The sequence below is a fragment of the Anomaloglossus baeobatrachus genome, chromosome 7, assembly GCF_048569485.1.
Source record: "Anomaloglossus baeobatrachus isolate aAnoBae1 chromosome 7, aAnoBae1.hap1, whole genome shotgun sequence".
NCBI classification, from domain to species: domain Eukaryota; kingdom Metazoa; phylum Chordata; class Amphibia; order Anura; family Aromobatidae; genus Anomaloglossus; species Anomaloglossus baeobatrachus.
In genome coordinates this window covers 155,368,137-155,387,897 of record NC_134359.1, presented here as the reverse complement: position 1 = coordinate 155,387,897, position 19,761 = coordinate 155,368,137, and the positions used below count along the sequence as shown (strand labels likewise).

The following is a 19,761-nucleotide window of genomic DNA, read 5'->3' as shown; positions in this document are numbered from 1 at the left end:
AGTAACAATGAGTTTGAGTGTGCAATGCAGAGGTGATGCACATAGACTTGCACCAGTGGGACACTAATGGAAGTCCAACAGCCACTTTTAGGATGCCACTAAGTTTACTCAGTGTTTGCTAGTATAATGGCTTAGTAACAATGAGTTTGAGTGTGCAATGCAGAGGTGATGCACATAGATTTGCACCAGTGGGACACTAATGGAAGTCAAACAGCCACTTTAGGAGGCCACTAAGTTTACTCAGTGTTTGCTAGTATAATGGCTTAGTAACAATGAGTTTGAGTGTGCAATGCAGAGGTGATGCACATAGATTTGCACCAGTGGGACACTAATGGAAGTCCAACAGCCACTTTTAGGATGCCACTAAGTTTACTCAGTGTTTGCTAGTATAATGGCTTAGTAACAATGAGTTTGAGTGTGCAATGCAGAGGTGATGCACATAGATTTGCACCAGTGGGACTCTAATGGAAGTCCAACAGCCAATTTTAGGATGCCACTAAGTTTACTCAGTGTTTGCTAGTATAATGGCTTAGTAACAATGAGTTTGAGTGTGCAATGCAGAGGTGATGCACATAGATTTGCACCAGTGGGACACTAATGGAAGTCCAACAGCCACTTTTAGGATGCCACTAAGTTTACTCAGTGTTTGCTAGTATAATGGCTTAGTAACAATGAGTTTGAGTGTGCAATGCAGAGGTGATGCACATAGATTTGCACCAGTGGGACACTAATGGAAGTCCAACAGCCAATTTTAGGATGCCACTAAGTTTACTCAGTGTTTGCTAGTGTAATGGCTTAGTAACAATGAGTTTGAGTGTGCAATGCAGAGGTGATGCACATAGATTTGCACCAGTGGGACACTAATGGAAGTCCAACAGCCACTTTTAGGATGCCACTAAGTTTACTCAGTGTTTGCTAGTATAATGGCTTAGTAACAATGAGTTTGATTGTGCAATGCAGAGGTGATGCACATAGATTTGCACCAGTGGGACACTAATGGAAGTCCAACAGCCACTTTTAGGATGCCACTAAGTTTTCTCAGTGTTTGTTAGTATAATGGCTTAGTAACAATGAGTTTGAGTGTGCAATGCAGAGGTGATGCACATAGATTTGCACCAGTGGGACACTAATGGAAGTCCAACAGCCATTTTTATGATGCCACTAAGTGTACTCAGTGTTTGCTAGTATAATGGCTTAGTAACAATGAGTTTGAGTGTGCAATGCAGAGGTGATGCACATAGATTTGCACCAGTGGGACACTAATGGAAGTCCAACAGCCACTTTTATGATGCCACTAAGTTTACTCAGTGTTTGCTAGTATAATGGCTTAGTAACAATGAGTTTGAGTGTGCAATGCAGAGGTGATGCACATAGATTTGCACCAGTGGGACACTAATGGAAGTCAAACAGCCACTTTAGGAGGCCACTAAGTTTACTCAGTGTTTGCTAGTATAATGGCTTAGTAACAATGAGTTTGAGTGTGCAATGCAGAGGTGATGCACATAGATTTGCACCAGTGGGACACTAATGGAAGTCCAACAGCCACTTTTAGGATGCCACTAAGTTTACTCAGTGTTTGCTAGTATAATGGCTTAGTAACAATGAGTTTGAGTGTGCAATGCAGAGGTGATGCACATAGATTTGCACCAGTGGGACTCTAATGGAAGTCCAACAGCCAATTTTAGGATGCCACTAAGTTTACTCAGTGTTTGCTAGTATAATGGCTTAGTAACAATGAGTTTGAGTGTGCAATGCAGAGGTGATGCACATAGATTTGCACCAGTGGGACACTAATGGAAGTCCAACAGCCACTTTTAGGATGCCACTAAGTTTACTCAGTGTTTGCTAGTATAATGGCTTAGTAACAATGAGTTTGAGTGTGCAATGCAGAGGTGATGCACATAGATTTGCACCAGTGGGACACTAATGGAAGTCCAACAGCCAATTTTAGGATGCCACTAAGTTTACTCAGTGTTTGCTAGTGTAATGGCTTAGTAACAATGAGTTTGAGTGTGCAATGCAGAGGTGATGCACATAGATTTGCACCAGTGGGACACTAATGGAAGTCCAACAGCCACTTTTAGGATGCCACTAAGTTTACTCAGTGTTTGCTAGTATAATGGCTTAGTAACAATGAGTTTGATTGTGCAATGCAGAGGTGATGCACATAGATTTGCACCAGTGGGACACTAATGGAAGTCCAACAGCCACTTTTAGGATGCCACTAAGTTTTCTCAGTGTTTGTTAGTATAATGGCTTAGTAACAATGAGTTTGAGTGTGCAATGCAGAGGTGATGCACATAGATTTGCACCAGTGGGACACTAATGGAAGTCCAACAGCCATTTTTATGATGCCACTAAGTGTACTCAGTGTTTGCTAGTATAATGGCTTAGTAACAATGAGTTTGAGTGTGCAATGCAGAGGTGATGCACATAGATTTGCACCAGTGGGACACTAATGGAAGTCCAACAGCCACTTTTATGATGCCACTAAGTTTACTCAGTGTTTGCTAGTATAATGGCTTAGTAACAATGAGTTTGAGTGTGCAATGCAGAGGTGATGCACATAGATTTGCACCAGTGGGACACTAATGGAAGTCCAACTGCGACTTTTAGGATGCCACTAAGTTTACTCAGTGTTTGCTAGTATAATGGCTTAGTAACCATGAGCTTGAGTGTGCAAAGGGCAGGAGGGTACAGTGCAGGGTTGTGGGTCTGGGTAGAGGAAAGGAAGCCTGCCTTTCTATCCCTCCTAATGGGGAAATGCAGCGAGGAAATCCCTGACCTTAGCTACACAGACGCTGTCATCTTGTGTAGCTGTTAAAATCTGTTTTCACCTATGGTTCTGACCCTCCCGGTATTAGCCCTTAAAAGGACTAATAGAAACGTCTATCCCTATTCTGTATAGCGCTGTGTATAGAGCGTACACAGCAGTATCGGAGACAGGAGCTACGCCAGCGGTGACTGACACCAAGATGCAGAAGGCAGATAATGGCGTGCTGGAGGAAAATGTCCGTTTTTATAATGCAGGGACATGTGACATGGACATCCTATCACACATGCCTTTGCTTCTCTGGCTAAAAGTCCACTTAGCTGTGTGTGTGTCTGGGATTAGCTGACATGCTGGCCCGCCCCACTACACGCGCGCACTTAGGGAAGGAAGACAAGGAAAAAAAAAATGGCGATTGCCATTATCCATACAGCAGTGATCTGAATGCGCTGTTCCTGCACACGATACGCTGAAATTTCGTAATAGTGTTAGTCACAGAGTGACTTACACTATTACAGCGGAAAGCCAGCTAGTAATTAGCTTGTCTTTTTGCTGCTAGAACCGTTCTCGAACGTATCTAGAACTATCGAGCTTTAGCAAAAAGCTCAAGTTCTAGTTCGATCTAGAACAGCCCCCAAAATCACTTGAGCCGCGAACTGGAGAACCTCGAACCGCGAACCGCGCTCAACTCTAATGCTTACTTATGCGGTCCCGGATATGTTGGGTGGTCTCTCCAACATATTCGATACCGCACGGGCACTTTATCAAGTAGACTACTCGCAAGTAAAGAATCCTTGTATGTGGAATACTCGTCCTGACAAGGGATGGGTGAAGGTATCGCCCTTGGTGAGATTATTGCATTGGATGCAATGGTGACATGGGAAGTTCCCTTTCTTTGGGGTGCCCAAGAAGGTCTGTCGTAGAGTTGTTTTGTTAGAGCCAATGCCCGCCCTTACCAAACTGTCTCTAAGGTTCCTAGGCCTCTTATTACAAAATAAAGGGGGTTCAATGAATTCTTTCACCTCAGGATATGCGGTCTTAAGGAGTGGCCAATGTTTAAAGATAATGTTCTTGATGAGAGGTGAAAAGGGATGGTACGTGTTGATACATGGGATTCTTGGCGTGTCCCTTGTACTGGTCTGTCTTTGGGTTGTGTTCCTATTGGTAATTTCCACAGGATATCCTGGAGGAGGAGGAAGGAAATAGGAGGAAAGTGCTGGAGACCAGGAAGAAATGGAGGACGAACTCTCGATGGACATAGAAGACTCAGCAGATGAGGGAGACCTTGGTCAAATTTCGGTTGAACGAGGTTGGGGGGAGATGTCAGAGAAAGAAAGCACGGTTATCACCTCTCTGCCACAAACACAGCGAGGACTTGGTCCGCTTGGATGCACAAGATACATGAGCGCCTTCTTGCTGCACTACCTACTACCTACTACCCTCGGATTGTCAAAATTAGAAGTAATGATGACTACTGGCTTGCCACACTATTAGATCCCCGGTACAAGTCCAAATTTGGCAAAATAATTCCAGCCATAGAAAGGGACGCACATATGCAGGAGTATCAGCAGAAGCTGTTACTCAATCTTAGCTCGGCTTTTCCACGAAACACCAGTGGTGCACGGAGTGAATCTCCCAGTTGTAACTTGCCAAGCATGGGACTGTTTCGTCATTATCAGTCAAACCGTACCAGCAACACCGTATCTGGTGCTGGTAACATCAATTTTATGGAATAGTTTCATAATTTTTTTAGACCATCCAATGCAAGGCCACAAGAGGCAAGAAGTCTGACACATAGTCAAGAGCTGGAGAAGATGATAAAGGAGTATTTCCAAATGAACATCGATACCATGACATTGCAAATGGAGTCTTGGTCATTTTGGGCTTCCAATGTTGAAAAATGGCCTGAGTTCGCCACTTACACCTTGGAGATCTTGTCGTGTCTCGCAGCCAGCGTTGTCTCTGAACGTGTCTTCAGTGCTGCTGGGTGTGTGCTGACAGATAAGCGCACGCGTCTGTCCAGTGACAATGTGGACAGACTAATGTTCATCAAGATGAACAAGTCATGGATCCGCAAGGACTTTACTACCCCCGTGTCATCCTGGGAAGAGTAAAGGCTTGTGGATTTGGAATGTGCTTGATTCTAATGTACCTGTCAAGTTTGCAGCTGGGACACAAGTGATGCCACTTAAGTGGTGTCTGTGTGGCCAAATTTTTGGAAAAAAGGGAGACTCTGCTTGGAGTCCGCTTGCTATGTTTTTAAAAATGAGCCAAGATGAACAAATCATGGATCAGGAAAGACTTTGCTACCTACCCAGGTGTCATCCTGGGGACAGTTAAGGCAGGCGTATTTTTGAATGTGCTTGATGCAAATCAAAACATCCAGTGTGCAACTAGGGCACAAGTGATGCCACTGAAGAGGTGTCTGTGTGGCCCATTTTTTGGAAAAAGGGAGACTCTGCTTGGAGTCCCCTTGCGGTGTTTTACATGATTTTAGATGGGCATGCCATGCCTATATCTGTGTCTCCTCCTCTTTTTCCTCGTCCAGCTGTTTTGTTTTCACATGAGTATATGTCTTTGTCACTTTCCCATGTGTTTGTGTTGTCTTGGGAGTTGTTTGACACCTTTTGGACACCTTTGAAGGTGTTTTCTTTGTATTTTTATGTGTTTGTGATTGCCTCCCATTGTTTTCTATGGGGTTCAAGAGGTTCGTCGACGGCTCGCCGAACTGAACTCGAACGCGGCCTCCGTTCGACGAACCAAACTCGAGCCTCTAGAGGCTCGCTCATCTCTAGAGTTGACATTGGAGGAGCATAGTAGCACTCCAAGTGTCACTCAGCACGCGTGCGAACACAATGTGGCTGTGGACACATTCTGACTCTGGATTCCTGACTGTCTGCAGCCGCCACTCGATGCCCTGGAAGGGAAGTGAATAAGAGACTTCAGTGAGGTGGTGTCCTGCCCGGGGCACACATATTGCCGCCACTGCAGCCAAGGCAGTTACACAGGGGCCCGGGAGGAGGTTGTTTCCAAACAACTAATTATACTCCTTTGTCCATCATTGTTCTGGCATCAGGAGAAGCAAGGCCCAATCCAAAATCATTTGTAGACATGTGTACCCGCTCTGCTGCATGCTACAGATGATGCGGACAGAGGCTGCTATCTCTGCTGTGTTGATACAACTATCACGTCTTTTCTAAACAGAGAAGCACAGCCCAGAGGGAGAGGGTCACTTACTGAGATTCCTCTGCTCTGTGCCTGGGACACCAGCCTGCCCAGGGTCACTCTTTTCATGTTGGGGAGGGGAATGGGGGAGGGGTGGCAGGGAGCTGTTTGGAAGCAGAAAGAAATGGTGTTTAAGTGGGACAATATCCATAACCACTATAAGGCCCGTTTCACACGTCCGTGAAAAACACTGACATTCTTCACTGACGTGTAAAACACGCACATGTCCCTCCGTGTTCCATGATTCACGGCACACGTGGGTTGTCCATGTGCAATCCGTGATCCGTGATTGCATATGGACATTACTCACCTGCCTTCACTACTGCTGTCCATGGTGCTGAACTCCTTGGGTCTGCTGTGTCCACCCACCACTCTTAGCAGCTACTTCCTGGTTGGCTATTCCTGCTCTCATGAATATTCATGAGCCAAGCAGGAGCTGCCGAGAGCGGAGGCTGCAGAGCGAATCACAGGCAAGGTAAGTTGAGAATATTTAATATTTAATGTGTCCGTGATTTTCTGTTACGTGTTTTACGGATCGCACACAGATCACACCATAGTGTGGTCCGTGGGTCATCAGTGATGCCAGAAAAAAACTGACTTGTCTCCATGCAGAATCACGGACAAGGGTGTACGCTGCACGGAGACACGTTCAGTGGAAAATCACTGATGTGTGAGCAGACCCATTGATTATAATGGTCTGTGTATGTCAGTGATTTCGGTATGGATAAAAAAAGCACAAACGTACCAGAATCAGTGACGTGTGAAATGGGCCTAAGGCCTGTGACACACATCCGTGCCGCCGGTACGTGTTTACCATTTTTTGCACGTACCGGCGGTACGGAGACACGTTCAGCAATGCTACCCTATTGTAGCAGGCACACACACGTAAAACCACACGGAACGAGGTTACAAAACCAATGTAGTGCTTTAGTAAGTCAGTAAAAAGTAGTTAGGAGTGTTCAAATCAAGAAATTGATAAGGGTGCCCATACTTTTGCACCGATCAAATTTCGTTTAAATGCGGATTGCACATTTTCTGTTAGTACAATAAACCTCATTTCAATCCAGAAATATTACTCAGTCCATCAGTTATTAAATATATGACACTGAAATAGCTGTTGCAAAAACCCAAATTGTTATAAAGAAAAAAGGTTAACATTAATAGGGGTGCCCAAACTTTTTCATATGACTGTATATAGCTGTAATAATTTAGAAAAACCTATCCAACTATGTAAAATGTAGAAATTTTATTGGAAACAATAAATAGATGCATTTGATACGAAAACATATACAACATTGTAGTATTAGATCAATGGTGAGTACAAAAATGGACACCACATGGGACATAAGTGATTGAATAAGTACATGGATAGCAGTGGATTAAAGTGCTACAACCGGGCAGGGGCCTGGCACGACGGGGTACGTGGACCCTAGGCTGGGAAGTAGCTTCATGCAGCCCAGTAATTCACCCGACGAGGACGGAATCTTCATGAACCGCTCTCCATCCGCTCCAAAATCTGGGAACTAGTGCAACGAGTGGAATAGGACTTCCCAAAACCGTCCAGAAAATCCCAAGCGTGAACCATGAGAGCAAGCTTGCTCTGCTAGCCATGCAGGTGAGCGGGACCCTAGTAGTTTTAAGCAAAAGGGATCCACCAAGTGTAAACACAGTGCCAAGGGACAAGGCTTCAGACCAACCAGCAACACCAAAAGGGCACAGACTCAACGTGTTCGGACTAAAGGCGGCGTTACATGGTACGATATGTCTTGCGATATGTCGTCGGGGTCGCGGAATTCGTGACGCACATCCGGCATCGTTAGAGATGTCGTACCGTGTGACACCTCCGAACGACTGTTAATGAGCAAAAATGCTTACCTTATCATTGCTCGTTGACACGCCGTTCATTTCCATAATGTCGTTCCTCCTTCTGCGCGTCGGTTGTTTGTCATTCCTGTGACAGCACACATTGCTACGTGTGACACCCCGGGAACGACGAACAACAACTTATCTGCGTCCCGCCGGCAATGAGAAAGGAAGGAGGTGGGCGGGATGTTACGTCCCGCTCATCTCCGCCCCTCCGCTTCTATTGGGCGGTTGCTGTGTGATGTCGCTGTGACGCCAAACGTCCCTCCCCCTTCAGAAAGAGGATGGTCGCCGCCCACAGCGACGTCGTTAGGGAGGTAAGTACGTGTGACGGGGGTTTAACGACTTTGTGCGACACGGGCAATGAAAAAACGACGGGAGCAGGTGCGATTGCACGATAAATCGTTGAGTGTAACGCCGCCTTAAGGCTGCAGGGCGTTCAAGACTTCGGTTTGCCTGGTGTCAGTGTCAGCATCTCTAGACTGTGTGAGCACGTTGTGCCCCTTTGCTCCCAACGGGTCCCCAGCCTGCCAGCACCGAGCCCTGGTACACCTTCCCCTGCCAACGGAGGGGTTAACATCAATAGCTGCCATTCCATCGCTCCTGGGTGCTTCCCTCTCCCCTAAACGCAGCAGCGGTGGTATCCCAATTTTTACCACGAACTGTGGGTGGCATCACGAACATTATCCAATTCACCCTTTCTACCCCCTTTTATTTTCGAGAGGCCACGCGACCCCGCCTCGGGTCCAGAGACCCCTCGAGCCACTGCGGATCTGGATTTTTTCCTTTTTATTTTTTCCTTTTTTAGTACAACAATTTAACAATTCCAAATATACACTGCATATCTAAATCTAATGTGTATTTCATGTCAATTTGGTGCAGCTCAAGTGTATTAGTTTATATGGATATACATTGCAGGATCAGATGACTGATCCGGATCTGTGCGCCCTTTTTCAACGCGCCCTTTTTCACATTTCTGGCATTTATATAAGTATCTTGTGCATGTCAAGAGGATGTGCATCTGTAATTTTCCAGATGAAGGAGACCATGATCTCCGAAACGCGTACAATAAATCACTATTCAACTTCCTAATTCTCCTGGATTCTTCATGGCAGGGCTGTGTCTAGTAAAGTATATCAATCAAGAAATAACGTCTGGAACACCATTCTGAGTCTGAACTGGGTGCAAAACCTAAAAAATCTACACTATATGGAGAGAAGGTGTGCACACCAGTGACTACGTAAGGGGAATATTTGAAAAGCAGAAACTGCTGTGGGAATACTGACATGAACAATCCAATAGCTATATGTAAGAATGAAAATATGAAAAATGGAATCTGCATTACTGCCATGAACATATGAATAAAGAGAAATTTAGCTATTGAATTGATCAATGCAACAGAACCCCAACACTACGCCAAAGTATTTCTAGTAAAGTATATGATCAAAATTATAGCAGAAAGGGGAAATTGTTAAATAACAAAGGGTTGAATATTTTTGTAAAGTATATGATCACCTGACTTCATTAGATCAGAATTATGATCTTAGCAAATTGTATATTGATTACTTTAGTCTCTCGAAGGTCACTGGTGAGGAAATAGTTGGCAGATGATCAGAATTGTTAAAAAAAACAAGTTGTCTGTTGCCCATGGCAACCAATTGCATTGCAATTTTTCATGATACCAAAGATGCTTAAAAAGTTGAGTCCTTACTGCTCTTTATGAGCAACAAACATATTTTCTTTTAGGTGATTTTGAGACTGTGTATTCTCTCCCTGCGATTCACTAGTGTCTAGTGTATTGTCTGATATTTTGTACTCCTTGTGGTACACCCTTGACCTCATAACTCTCTAGTGTAGTGAATTCCAAGATAAATGAGTATATGCAACTACTTTTATATTGTACTGCCTTATTGGTTTATTTTTTTCTTTTTCTATAGCTCACATCTGGGTATATCAATGCTCGTCATATGTGTCTGAATAATCAATATGTATTTATTTCCTCTTGTTTTCTGCCAACAGGGACCCCATGGATATCAAGGATCCCCTGGTGAATCTGGACAACCTGGTCCTCCTGTAAGTATAAATTAGTTCACAGATAAGATCCCTTCGGGTTTGTTCATACAACGTCTTTTTCAGAAGGATTCTGATTTGAAAACCGCCTGAAAAAAAGATCTAAACTCTCAAAAGAATGAACATATGCATTTCTTTGTAAAAATTACTTGTGAATATGTTCAGGTTTTTGATCATCTTTTAGCTACTTCAGGTTTCCAAAGGCAACAAGTGGATAAAAGAAGTGACCTGAGCATTCTAAGGTTCAAAAGATGACCAGGCAATTTTTTCATCATTTTGTCACAAAAAAAAAATCACAAGTGGTTTCTTAAATGTTGAAAGAAGTTTAAAAAAATTACCAGAAAACACAAGTAAAAAAAATCAAATGCCACAAAAATGCTAGAAAACATTAAAAATAAAACTCACTTTGCCTAAAACATTGAAAAACTGCTCACAGTGCTGAAAACAAAAAAACAACAACACTAAGCAGAATGCTTCAGGAAAAAAAACACTGTTTACAGAAGCTTGGCCATCTTGAAAAACTGGGCAGGTTCATCTTCCTGAAAAAGATGTCATGTAACTGACTGCGGGTGAGACATGTGCCTGCCCCTCAAAGCCCCACTGCCCAAAGTTCTTAGAGAGTCAATATACATTAGCATGTTAGGCTACATTCACACCATGAACTTTAGGTAAGTTTTTGATGTCGCGGAATTCTGCAGCTATGATGTAAATTAGATTACTTGCATTTTTTCGTTTTTTGTCTCTCGAGTGTCATACTTTACATAAAGCTGTTTTATTTATTAAATTTTCTGGAATTTGGCTTTGACTAAACTTTTTGACATTGTTAGGTGCAGATTACATGTTTTTTATGTGTTTCCACTGCAGAAATGCACAAAAAATGTATATGTGCTTTTCACTTGCAGATTTTGTCTAATGCTAGTCTATGGGGGAAATCAGCAGAGAAAACTGAGCAAACTTGCAGGAGAAATTGACATGTAGTGGATTGGAGACATTTAACACTGGCGAGTTTCGCTGACTAAGACAAGAAGCGCAGTGGGCAGGAGATTTCTATAAATCCCATCCACTTTGCTGGAAATGGAATTTGCACCAAAAGCTCATCGTGCGAATGTAGACATAGTCTCTTAGAAAAAGCATGATCTTCACCTGCCTGCATAGCTCAGTTATTGAGCTGATAAATGCAATCTGAGAAAAAAATTCGGATTGCCCTCAGACCAACGATGCAGTGTCCATCTGCAAGGTTTTTTCAGCTGTATTCGGTCTGAGAAAAAAATCACTGAATGCTGTGCATGGTCTCGGAAAATGTCCGAGACTCGCCAATGCAAATCAATGGGTGTGAGAAAAAAAACGGCTGGAACATGGACCATCCATCTGCCGTCCGATTTTTTCGGCTTCATTACCATTCTGTAGCAGAGAACACTGTAAATGTAAAATAATAGTTGCTGTGAAAATAATGCTTGTCATACAGATGGTATACAGATGCCAGGCAAGAAAATAATCACACACTTAGGCTGCTTTAACACATCCGGCTTGAGCTCTGCGGCTCAATCCGGCTATGCAAGCTATGCAACGCATGCAGTGAAAACACCGCATCCTTTGCATAAGTTTTTCCCATGCGGCCTGTCCGGTTTTTGCCACTTGCGGCATGCTACTGAGCATGCGCAGCGGCAAAAAACGCATGCGGCGGCCGGATGCGGTGTTTGCCGCATCGCGCCGCATCCGGCCGCCATATGCATGCATTGAAAAATGCGCCGCATCGGCTGAATGCGGCGCAATGCGGTTTTTTTTTTGCCGCACGAAAAAACGTGCTAGGCAATGTTCCATCCGGCCGCCGCATCGGCTAAATCTGCCGCATGCGGCAAAAACCGGATGGAACGCAAGGCCTTGCGGCACAATGCGGCACTAATTAAAGTCTATGCAGAAAAAACGCAACCGGCAGCAAAAAAAAACCGGTTGCGATTTTCCTGCAAAGTGCCGGAGTGTGCCGCATTGCAGAAACCGGAGGTGTGAAAGCAGCCTTACATGACGTACGGAATACCAGAGGGATTTCACTCACCCACCTTTTTTTAATGGGCAGGTGTTAACGAACCCTGACGCTCATTATCTGAGACTATACAAAAAACTGACCCGCACATCCAACAAATGTGAACAGGTGCTAGCTGAAAAAACATAGTAACTATAAAATGCATACAGCTGCACACTGAAAAGCCAAAAATGTACAAGGGAAAATATGACACTGCAATACTGAAAAAGAGAGATATTTAGTTTATGTATTGGCCAATGCATGTAAGCCCGGAAACCAACGGCAAGGTATATCTCTGTAACCTAACTTAAATGCCACTATCTAGGTTAAAAACATCCGTGTCTGGGAAAAATGCCACTATTTGGACTACAAACCTCCATGTATGGGCAGCTAGGCTTCTGTTATAATGGTTATGAACACAGCCAGGTCTTAGAGCGGAGTGCTCAGTCAGAAAAAGACTCACTATAAATATCCAAAAAACTGACCCGCACATCCAACATTATCTGAGGTAACCTTTAAAGTGCTTGTCTGGTCATATCATACAGTATATATGATTTAATAGCCAGAGAAAGAAGCAGCACACTCACCTATCACATCTCTTCAGTATAAGGCAGTAAAGTATCCCAGTCCAGAGGCACACATAAGATCTAATAAAGAAAACCACAGCTAGAGTGGGGTAAAATAGTGCCAAAAATGCAATTCCACCATTTTTTTTAAAGTTTTTGTATAGCATTCATTATGTGAGAAAAAACGACCTGCAAGTATGATTTTTTTAGTTCAGTATGAGGATGTCAACAGCAAATCTATAAAGTGATTTTTTTAAAAGTAATAGTCCAAAACAATTTAGAACTTTTATCCATTTTTTGACACTTTTTCCATCAGTGGAGGTATATGGGGAATTGTGTCCTTTATTCAATTTATACATTTTTAGAAATACCCCAATATTATGTTGCCTACAGGACATAAGGAAATTCTGACTAAAAGAAGTTGTCTGATCACGTTATTGATAACCTATCCTTAGCATAGCTCATCAATATCAGTTCAATAGATTTCTGAAACCCTAACCCCATCTGGTTAGTTGCCAGCAGCTCTAGCAGGTGCAGGATTTAACCCCTTACTGACATATGACTTTCTGGTATGGCATATGCAAGCTCCCTGACTTTGATGTGGGCTCGCAAGCCAAGTCTGCTTCTTTGCCAGATAATGACTGTGACAATCAGCCATCATCAGCCTCAAGAAAACAAAGCTCCACCCATAGCTGTTAACCTGTTAAATGTTTGACTGTGGCATTTACAGTGCATTTACAGTGATGTCAATAAAAAATACTGCCTCAGGTGCAAAAAACATACTCCCACCCAGCACTGTATCCCAAAGATGAAACTGTTACGGTTCTCAGAAAATGTCGACACATGCAAACATCTTCTTAATTTATTTCACCGCGTAACTGAAACCAGAACTATGTGTGTTTGGTATCCCCATAATTGTACTGACATGGAGAATTTTATTCCAAGGTTGTCTTCATGCTAAAATGAATGCTATAAATATAAAACTCAAAAAACAATTGCACTTTTTTTGCTATCTCACTGCACTTGGACTTTTTCCCATTTTCCAGTATATCAAATGAATATGGAATATGGGGAAATAATAAAATTACAAAAATTGTCCTATCAGTAAAGGGCAAGCATTGAAAGGAGAGGCACAGCGCAGCACCAATCAATGTGTGACCGCTTCTGGATACTGCAGGTTCTGCACTCGCTCCACATTAGTGCACTACCACTCCATCCAAAGTTTACATCCTGCTTCGGCTGCCACTTGAAATGCTGGTAGCTCAATAGTGACGGTGCTGGGCATCAGACCCCCACCAATATATTGATGATGCATTCAATGGATAAGTCATTAATGTCTTGTGACCAGACTACTCTTTATATACTGAAGCTAATACAAAGCATAAAAATGTATATTAAGATTTTGTTACAAAATATCCTTTATACATGTAACATGTGGAATCATGACAATAAGCCTGTCATATTAAACATCATATATACCTGTCATATAAGGTACATACTGTATATGTAGCTTTCTGAGATTAATTTTACAATATCTCAAAGTTTATTGATTAAATCCCTAATAACGCAGAGCTGAGGAGTCCAGGATAAGTAAAGAGTCGGGCTGCAGTCTTTTCATTGAGGATCAGACATTGTAAGATGTACCTTTGCCCATACATTATTGTTGCCAATATACACTGATATAATCTATATCCAGTTCATTTCTGTTCATTAATCCATTGACTAACATTTATTAATAAAAGGTCATTCACACAACAGAAAGAACAGAACATTTCCAATTTTATAATTAAAGATTAAAGTCCCCACGTAGCTTCTCATAAACCAGATCAGATACCCACACTTTGCACTGACGAGGGGCAATCACCCCGAAACACCGTGTCTGCAAATTGGGATTCTGATCTGGTATAAATCCTAAGTCTTATAAAAAGGCTTGTTTAAAAAGCCACTTTTGACTTTTAGGATTGCTACTTCCAATAGGTGGCACTAGAGTTTGTTTCCTTCCTAACTGGAGGGACAATTTGTATAATTAAAGAGTCATTTCACGTTACTTTGTTCACTTTATAGCATTAAGCCACTGAAGAAACTGTTAATGTGAAACTATTACTATGCTGCTGAAGATACAACACACATCCCAGAGAGGTATAAGGCAAGGGGGTTTAATTCCACACGTTTCGAAGTGTACCCCACTTCTTCCCCAGGAAATCCACCAATCTGATCATATTCATTTTGGTGGATTTCCTGAGGAAGAAGTGGGGTACACTTCGAAACGCGTAGAATTAAACCAACTTGCATTATACCTCTCCTGGATGTGTGTAGTATCTTTAGCTGAGCAGTAATAGTTCCACATTAACAGTATTCCTCAGCGGCTTTTTGGCTTTTGTAGCACGTGGACTCTGCAGCAGCTGGTAACAGGCTTAATATCTGAATGTGAGTTTCAGATCCCAATAAGGTGAGCACATTCCCTTGTTACTTTTATTACGTGTTAGTGGGTAAGACCTTATTGCGCTTTTTTTCCCCTCCAGCTTTTTTTACTTTATAGCATTGACATTTTCGTACACACACAATCCATATAATGTATGCTATTTGTTTTTTTTTCTAGGGACCTCCTGGACAAAATGGACCACTCGGACCTATGGGTCCATCAGGAAAGGATGTAAGTTTATTTTAGGGCTTCATAAGCTGTAATACATGATCAAAATATTTCTTAAACAAATGGAATATGTGTCGTTTTTTAATACAGCACACGGTTGTAGCAATTACATTGAGCAAATCAGCTACAGCAACTTGGCACCAAATATAATGTTGGGGCACATGAGAAATATAGATGTGGTTTTATTACATTGTAGTGTGATATGGTGCAATATCTTGAGCAGTATTTCCATACAGTAGGTTTGGATAAAGGGAGAAATACAATCCTTGGGTGTTTTTTTCCTTGGGTTTATTAGCCTTTCTGCTTATACTCACCAAATCAGAATAGCAGCACACACGTTTGTGTGGGGATAAGTATGCATGGGATATTGTACAGTCTCAATGTAAGGCCATTTACCTATGTAACTACCTTGTTTTAGCTTCTCCAAAAAAAGCTTGTACCCTCAGTCACATCGAATGTCATGTATCAAGTCACTGTGGAACCTAAGCCAGGATTCACATATCTTTGTGTCCCGGTCCATGATTCACAGAACGGCCATAGGTTTCCCTACCCAAACTCAACAGCCTCTTAGGTATATATGCATTTGTCAAAATCAAGTCAGGAGACCCATGGCCAATGGGTACATCATGGTCCATATACAGATGTATGAATGCAGGCTTAGACTAAAAGCTGCTTTACATGGAACGATATCGCTAGCGATGTCACTAGCGATCGCACCTGCCCCCGTCGTGCGTGCAGTCAGGGGCAAATCGCTGCTCGTGGCGAACAATATTGGTAGTACGCGTCACACGCACATACCTTCCTAACGACGTCACTGTGGCCGGCAAACAATCTCTTTTTTAAGGTGGAGGTTCGTGCGGCGTCAAAGCGATGTCACACAGCGGGCCACCAATAGAAGCGGAGGGGCGGAGAGCAGCCGCATTAACGTCACTTCCACCTTGCTGCTGGAGGACGCAGGAACGCTGTTTTTGTCGTTCCCGGGGTGTCACACGTAGCGATGTGTGCTGCCTCAGGAATGATGAACAACCTGCGTCAAGAACGAGCAACGATATTTGGAAAATGAACTTGTCAACAATCAATGATTTTGTGAGTATTTCGGATCGTTAGTGGTCGCTCGTAGGTGTCACACGCAACGACGTCGCTAAGGAGGCCGGATGTGCATCACGAATTCCGTGACCCCATGGATATCTTGTTAGCGATGTCGTTGCGTATAACGGGGCCTTTACACAGGCATTTCCAGTTCCCATAGGGACATCTATGGATACATACTACCCCTTACCCCTACTCATGAAAGTAAAATATCTAGAAGAGGAAAAAACTAATATAATGATAAATAATTGAATGTTACTTGTTAAAAAACATCGAAAAGAATAAATTTAATAGCCAACGATGCAATTTACCGTGCATATGCTCCATCTGTTGTCACTTCCTTTATTTGCTTCAATCTTCAAAAGTTGTGAAACAGCTGAAAGAAGTGGCCGGACCATTCTCTTAGCAGCTTCTGCTTGCAAGTCACCACTGATTTTTATATAGACCACTGGCGGTTTCCTGAAGTGCCTTTCATCTTGAAAAACTTAGCACATATTCCAAATTCTAAGGCTGCGACCGCACTTTGCGTTCACCTACTTGCAGTTCTAAACGCACCTTTTGTGCTTAATTGATTTGACCAAAGTTGCCGTTTTCAGAAATTTAGCGCTGAAAACGCATGCGTATTTACCGCGTTTTGGATGCGTTTTCAGCGCTTTTTACCTGCTTTTCCACCTGCGTTTTGAAAGATGCGTTTTGGAAATCTAGACACTGCTAAATAAAGGTTAAACATTCAAATATATTGAAAAAAGTGAAAAAAAAGGATTAAATACATACGTTCAGAAATTAAAATGAAAAAGAAATAGAAAATGGAATTATAGCGGTAATATCGTATTTCTTAGATAAAAAGCATTAAATTTAACATTTTCTTTATTTTAATTGTCGGATTATGTGTGTGTGTAAAGAGACATATGAATTCATTAATTTAATGTACAAAAAGCATGCATTTTATCAGGTCAAAACGCATGTTTTCTGCACTGAAAAAGCAGGTAAAACGCAGGAATTTGTAGGAAACTTGGTTTTTGCCATTTCTCATTGACTACAATGTTAGCAAAACGCTCCCAAAATGGCAAAAACAATTGACATGCTGCTTCTTTGAATGCATGGTTTTTGCCACAAAATATGCAAATTAAACGCAGAGTTTAGAAACGCAAAGTGCGGTCTAAAAATCCCCATTTTCCATAGACTTTGCTGTGAAATCAAAACGCATGAAAAAGGTGCTTCTCAAAACGGACCTAAAAAGCATCTGAAACGCAGGTGGAAACGCAAAGTGCGGTTGCAGCCTAAAATACATTGGGGACGATTCATTAGACTGGTGCACACCATCTTAATAAAGCACTTGCTGGAGTACACTAACACAATTCATTAAGCTGTGGTTGCCGCTTAATGAATCAGGTGCATCTAGTACTCAGTGTGCACCATAGCCAGAAATGTATACCAGCCAGTGGTTAATGTATATTTGTGGAGTAAGTTGTGCCTCCATAGTGGTGTAACGTATGGTTAATTTGATTTACGGGCATGGTTACGTCTGACCTGCCTATGTCCTGCTCACGCTGAACCTCAGTTTTATCATAGCATGCCAGGATTGGCATAGAGATGCCAAAGGTTGCAATATTCTCAGCAATTACACATAAATATTGTGACTTACTAAGGTGTTTACTCCAGATTTCTGACACAAGCAACTAAATGAATCTCCCTAATAAGGCTGTTCACATCTTTATAGGGAATCTGACTGGAAAGAATTGTGGACCCGCTTCATCATTTGTGTATTTTTAAGTCACTTTTCCTTTTTGTCTTATGGTAGTCATTATCATTATTTTGTGACAAATTCTTCAAAATGTGCATGTCCTGCATGTGTTTTGTGCAAAACTCAAACATGCTCTTTTTTGTCCATGACCCGTTTTGAGAAAGCCATGGAACCCATAGGGTGGAGGGGCGACATGACTAGAGGGAAGGGAAGGAGTGATGGGGTTAATGGAAACAGGAATGGTTTGTTTATAAGGCAGAATAGAGGGATTGGTGGGTAGGAGGAGTTCCCTGGAGGAAGAGGTGGGACAGTTGAGGGGTGTAAGTAAAGGACTTTGACTTACCCCCTCTCTCTTGACTTCCGGATATGGAACGATCTGACTGGAGAGGTTCCTATAAGGTGTCAGGACGTCACCTTCTATTTCTCCATGGAGGAGTGGGAGTATTTAGAAGGACACAAAGATCTGTACAAGGACGTCATGATGGAGGTTCCCCAGCCCCTCACATCACCAGACTTCCGGATATGGAACGATCCGGACGTGCGACAGGATGGCTGCTACCCGGGAGCAGCGGATTCATCATGGCAGTGCACGGGCCCCTGGCAGCGCAGTCCCACGTCTTGGCTGCTGGGGGTTAACCCGTTGGCACTTTCCCCTCGCTCCCCTGTCAGCTGCGGGCGGCGTCCCCCCTCCCTCATATCTCAGGTACTTGCCGTGTGCGGGGGGAGCGAGGAGGAGATGCGAGAGCCCCTTCGGGGACCCTCCGCGGTAGGACGTGGGCAGGGCAGTACTCAGCTGCTGCTCCGGCCGCGGGAGGAATCTCCGTCCGGGCCGCGGCAGCCGGGAGGGGGGCGTGGCTTGGCTGCGGCCTACTTCCGGTCCGAGCCGCGGCCTGGATTGCTGGATGCGGCGGCTCCCGGACGGGGAGAGCGCCCGGCGGCGACAGAGGCCAGCTTTACCCCTCGCGGAAGGCGGGGGGGGCCGCGGAGCTGCAGCCAGTGGTGGGTCCGGCACCAGGGCAGGCGGGCCTGGGGCGACGGGTGCCCAGGAAGCGTCGGTGAGTGGGGGTGACGGCAGGGGCCCTGCAGTTCCTACTTGGTCACCCAGATCAGGTTGCAGCTCCCGGCCGCGGCGGTCTCCCCCAGGAGGGGGAGGGCCCAGCGGACAGAGGCTTTCATGGGGCCCAGGAGGGCTGGATGCGGCGGCTCCTGGCCAGGAGAGCGCCCGGCGAGGACGGAGGCCAGCGTTACCCCCCCCCCCCCCCCGCGGGTGGAGGGGGGGGGCCGGGGTGCTGCAGCCAGCAAGGGGTCCGGCACCAGGGCAGGCGAGCATGGTGCGACGGATGCCCGGGAGGCGTCGGTACGTGGGGGTGACGGCGGGGGCCCTGCGGTCCCCGCCTGGTCACCCAGAGCAGGCGTGCAGCTCCCGGCAGCGGCGGTCTCCCCCAAGGGGGGGAGGGCCCGGCGGACGGATGCCTTCTGGGCCCAGGAGGGCAGGAGGCTGGCGGCTCTGGATGGGAGTCTGCTGGCAGCGGGTCGGGCCACAGGTACCCCCTGTCCTTGCAGGTAGCAAGGGGGGGTCAGGCCAGAAGATAAGGCCCGCGGTGGCAGCCCGTAGGACGGGACAGTTTCCGGGGTTGTCGCCGCGGGACAGAAGATGGAGCTTGGAGGATGGTGCCCACGCGGCGTACCAGGAGGACGGCCGTGGTGGTGGCAGCGCTTCGGCGGCGTCTGCATTACATGAGCCAGAGGCGGTCGGCTCCAGCG

General features: G+C 44.4%; 1 protein-coding gene across 1 annotated transcript in view; it reads left to right on the top strand.

Moving 5' to 3' along the window:
• The window catches only part of COL3A1 (collagen type III alpha 1 chain), a 264,812-nt gene that overhangs the window by 127,565 nt on the left and 117,486 nt on the right, over positions 1-19,761 (top strand). Inside the window, exons 7-8 of the mRNA XM_075317770.1 lie at positions 9,878-9,931; positions 15,114-15,167. Coding sequence (XP_075173885.1) covers positions 9,878-9,931; positions 15,114-15,167 — 108 coding nt within the window. The remainder of the gene's footprint in view (positions 1-9,877; positions 9,932-15,113; positions 15,168-19,761) is intronic.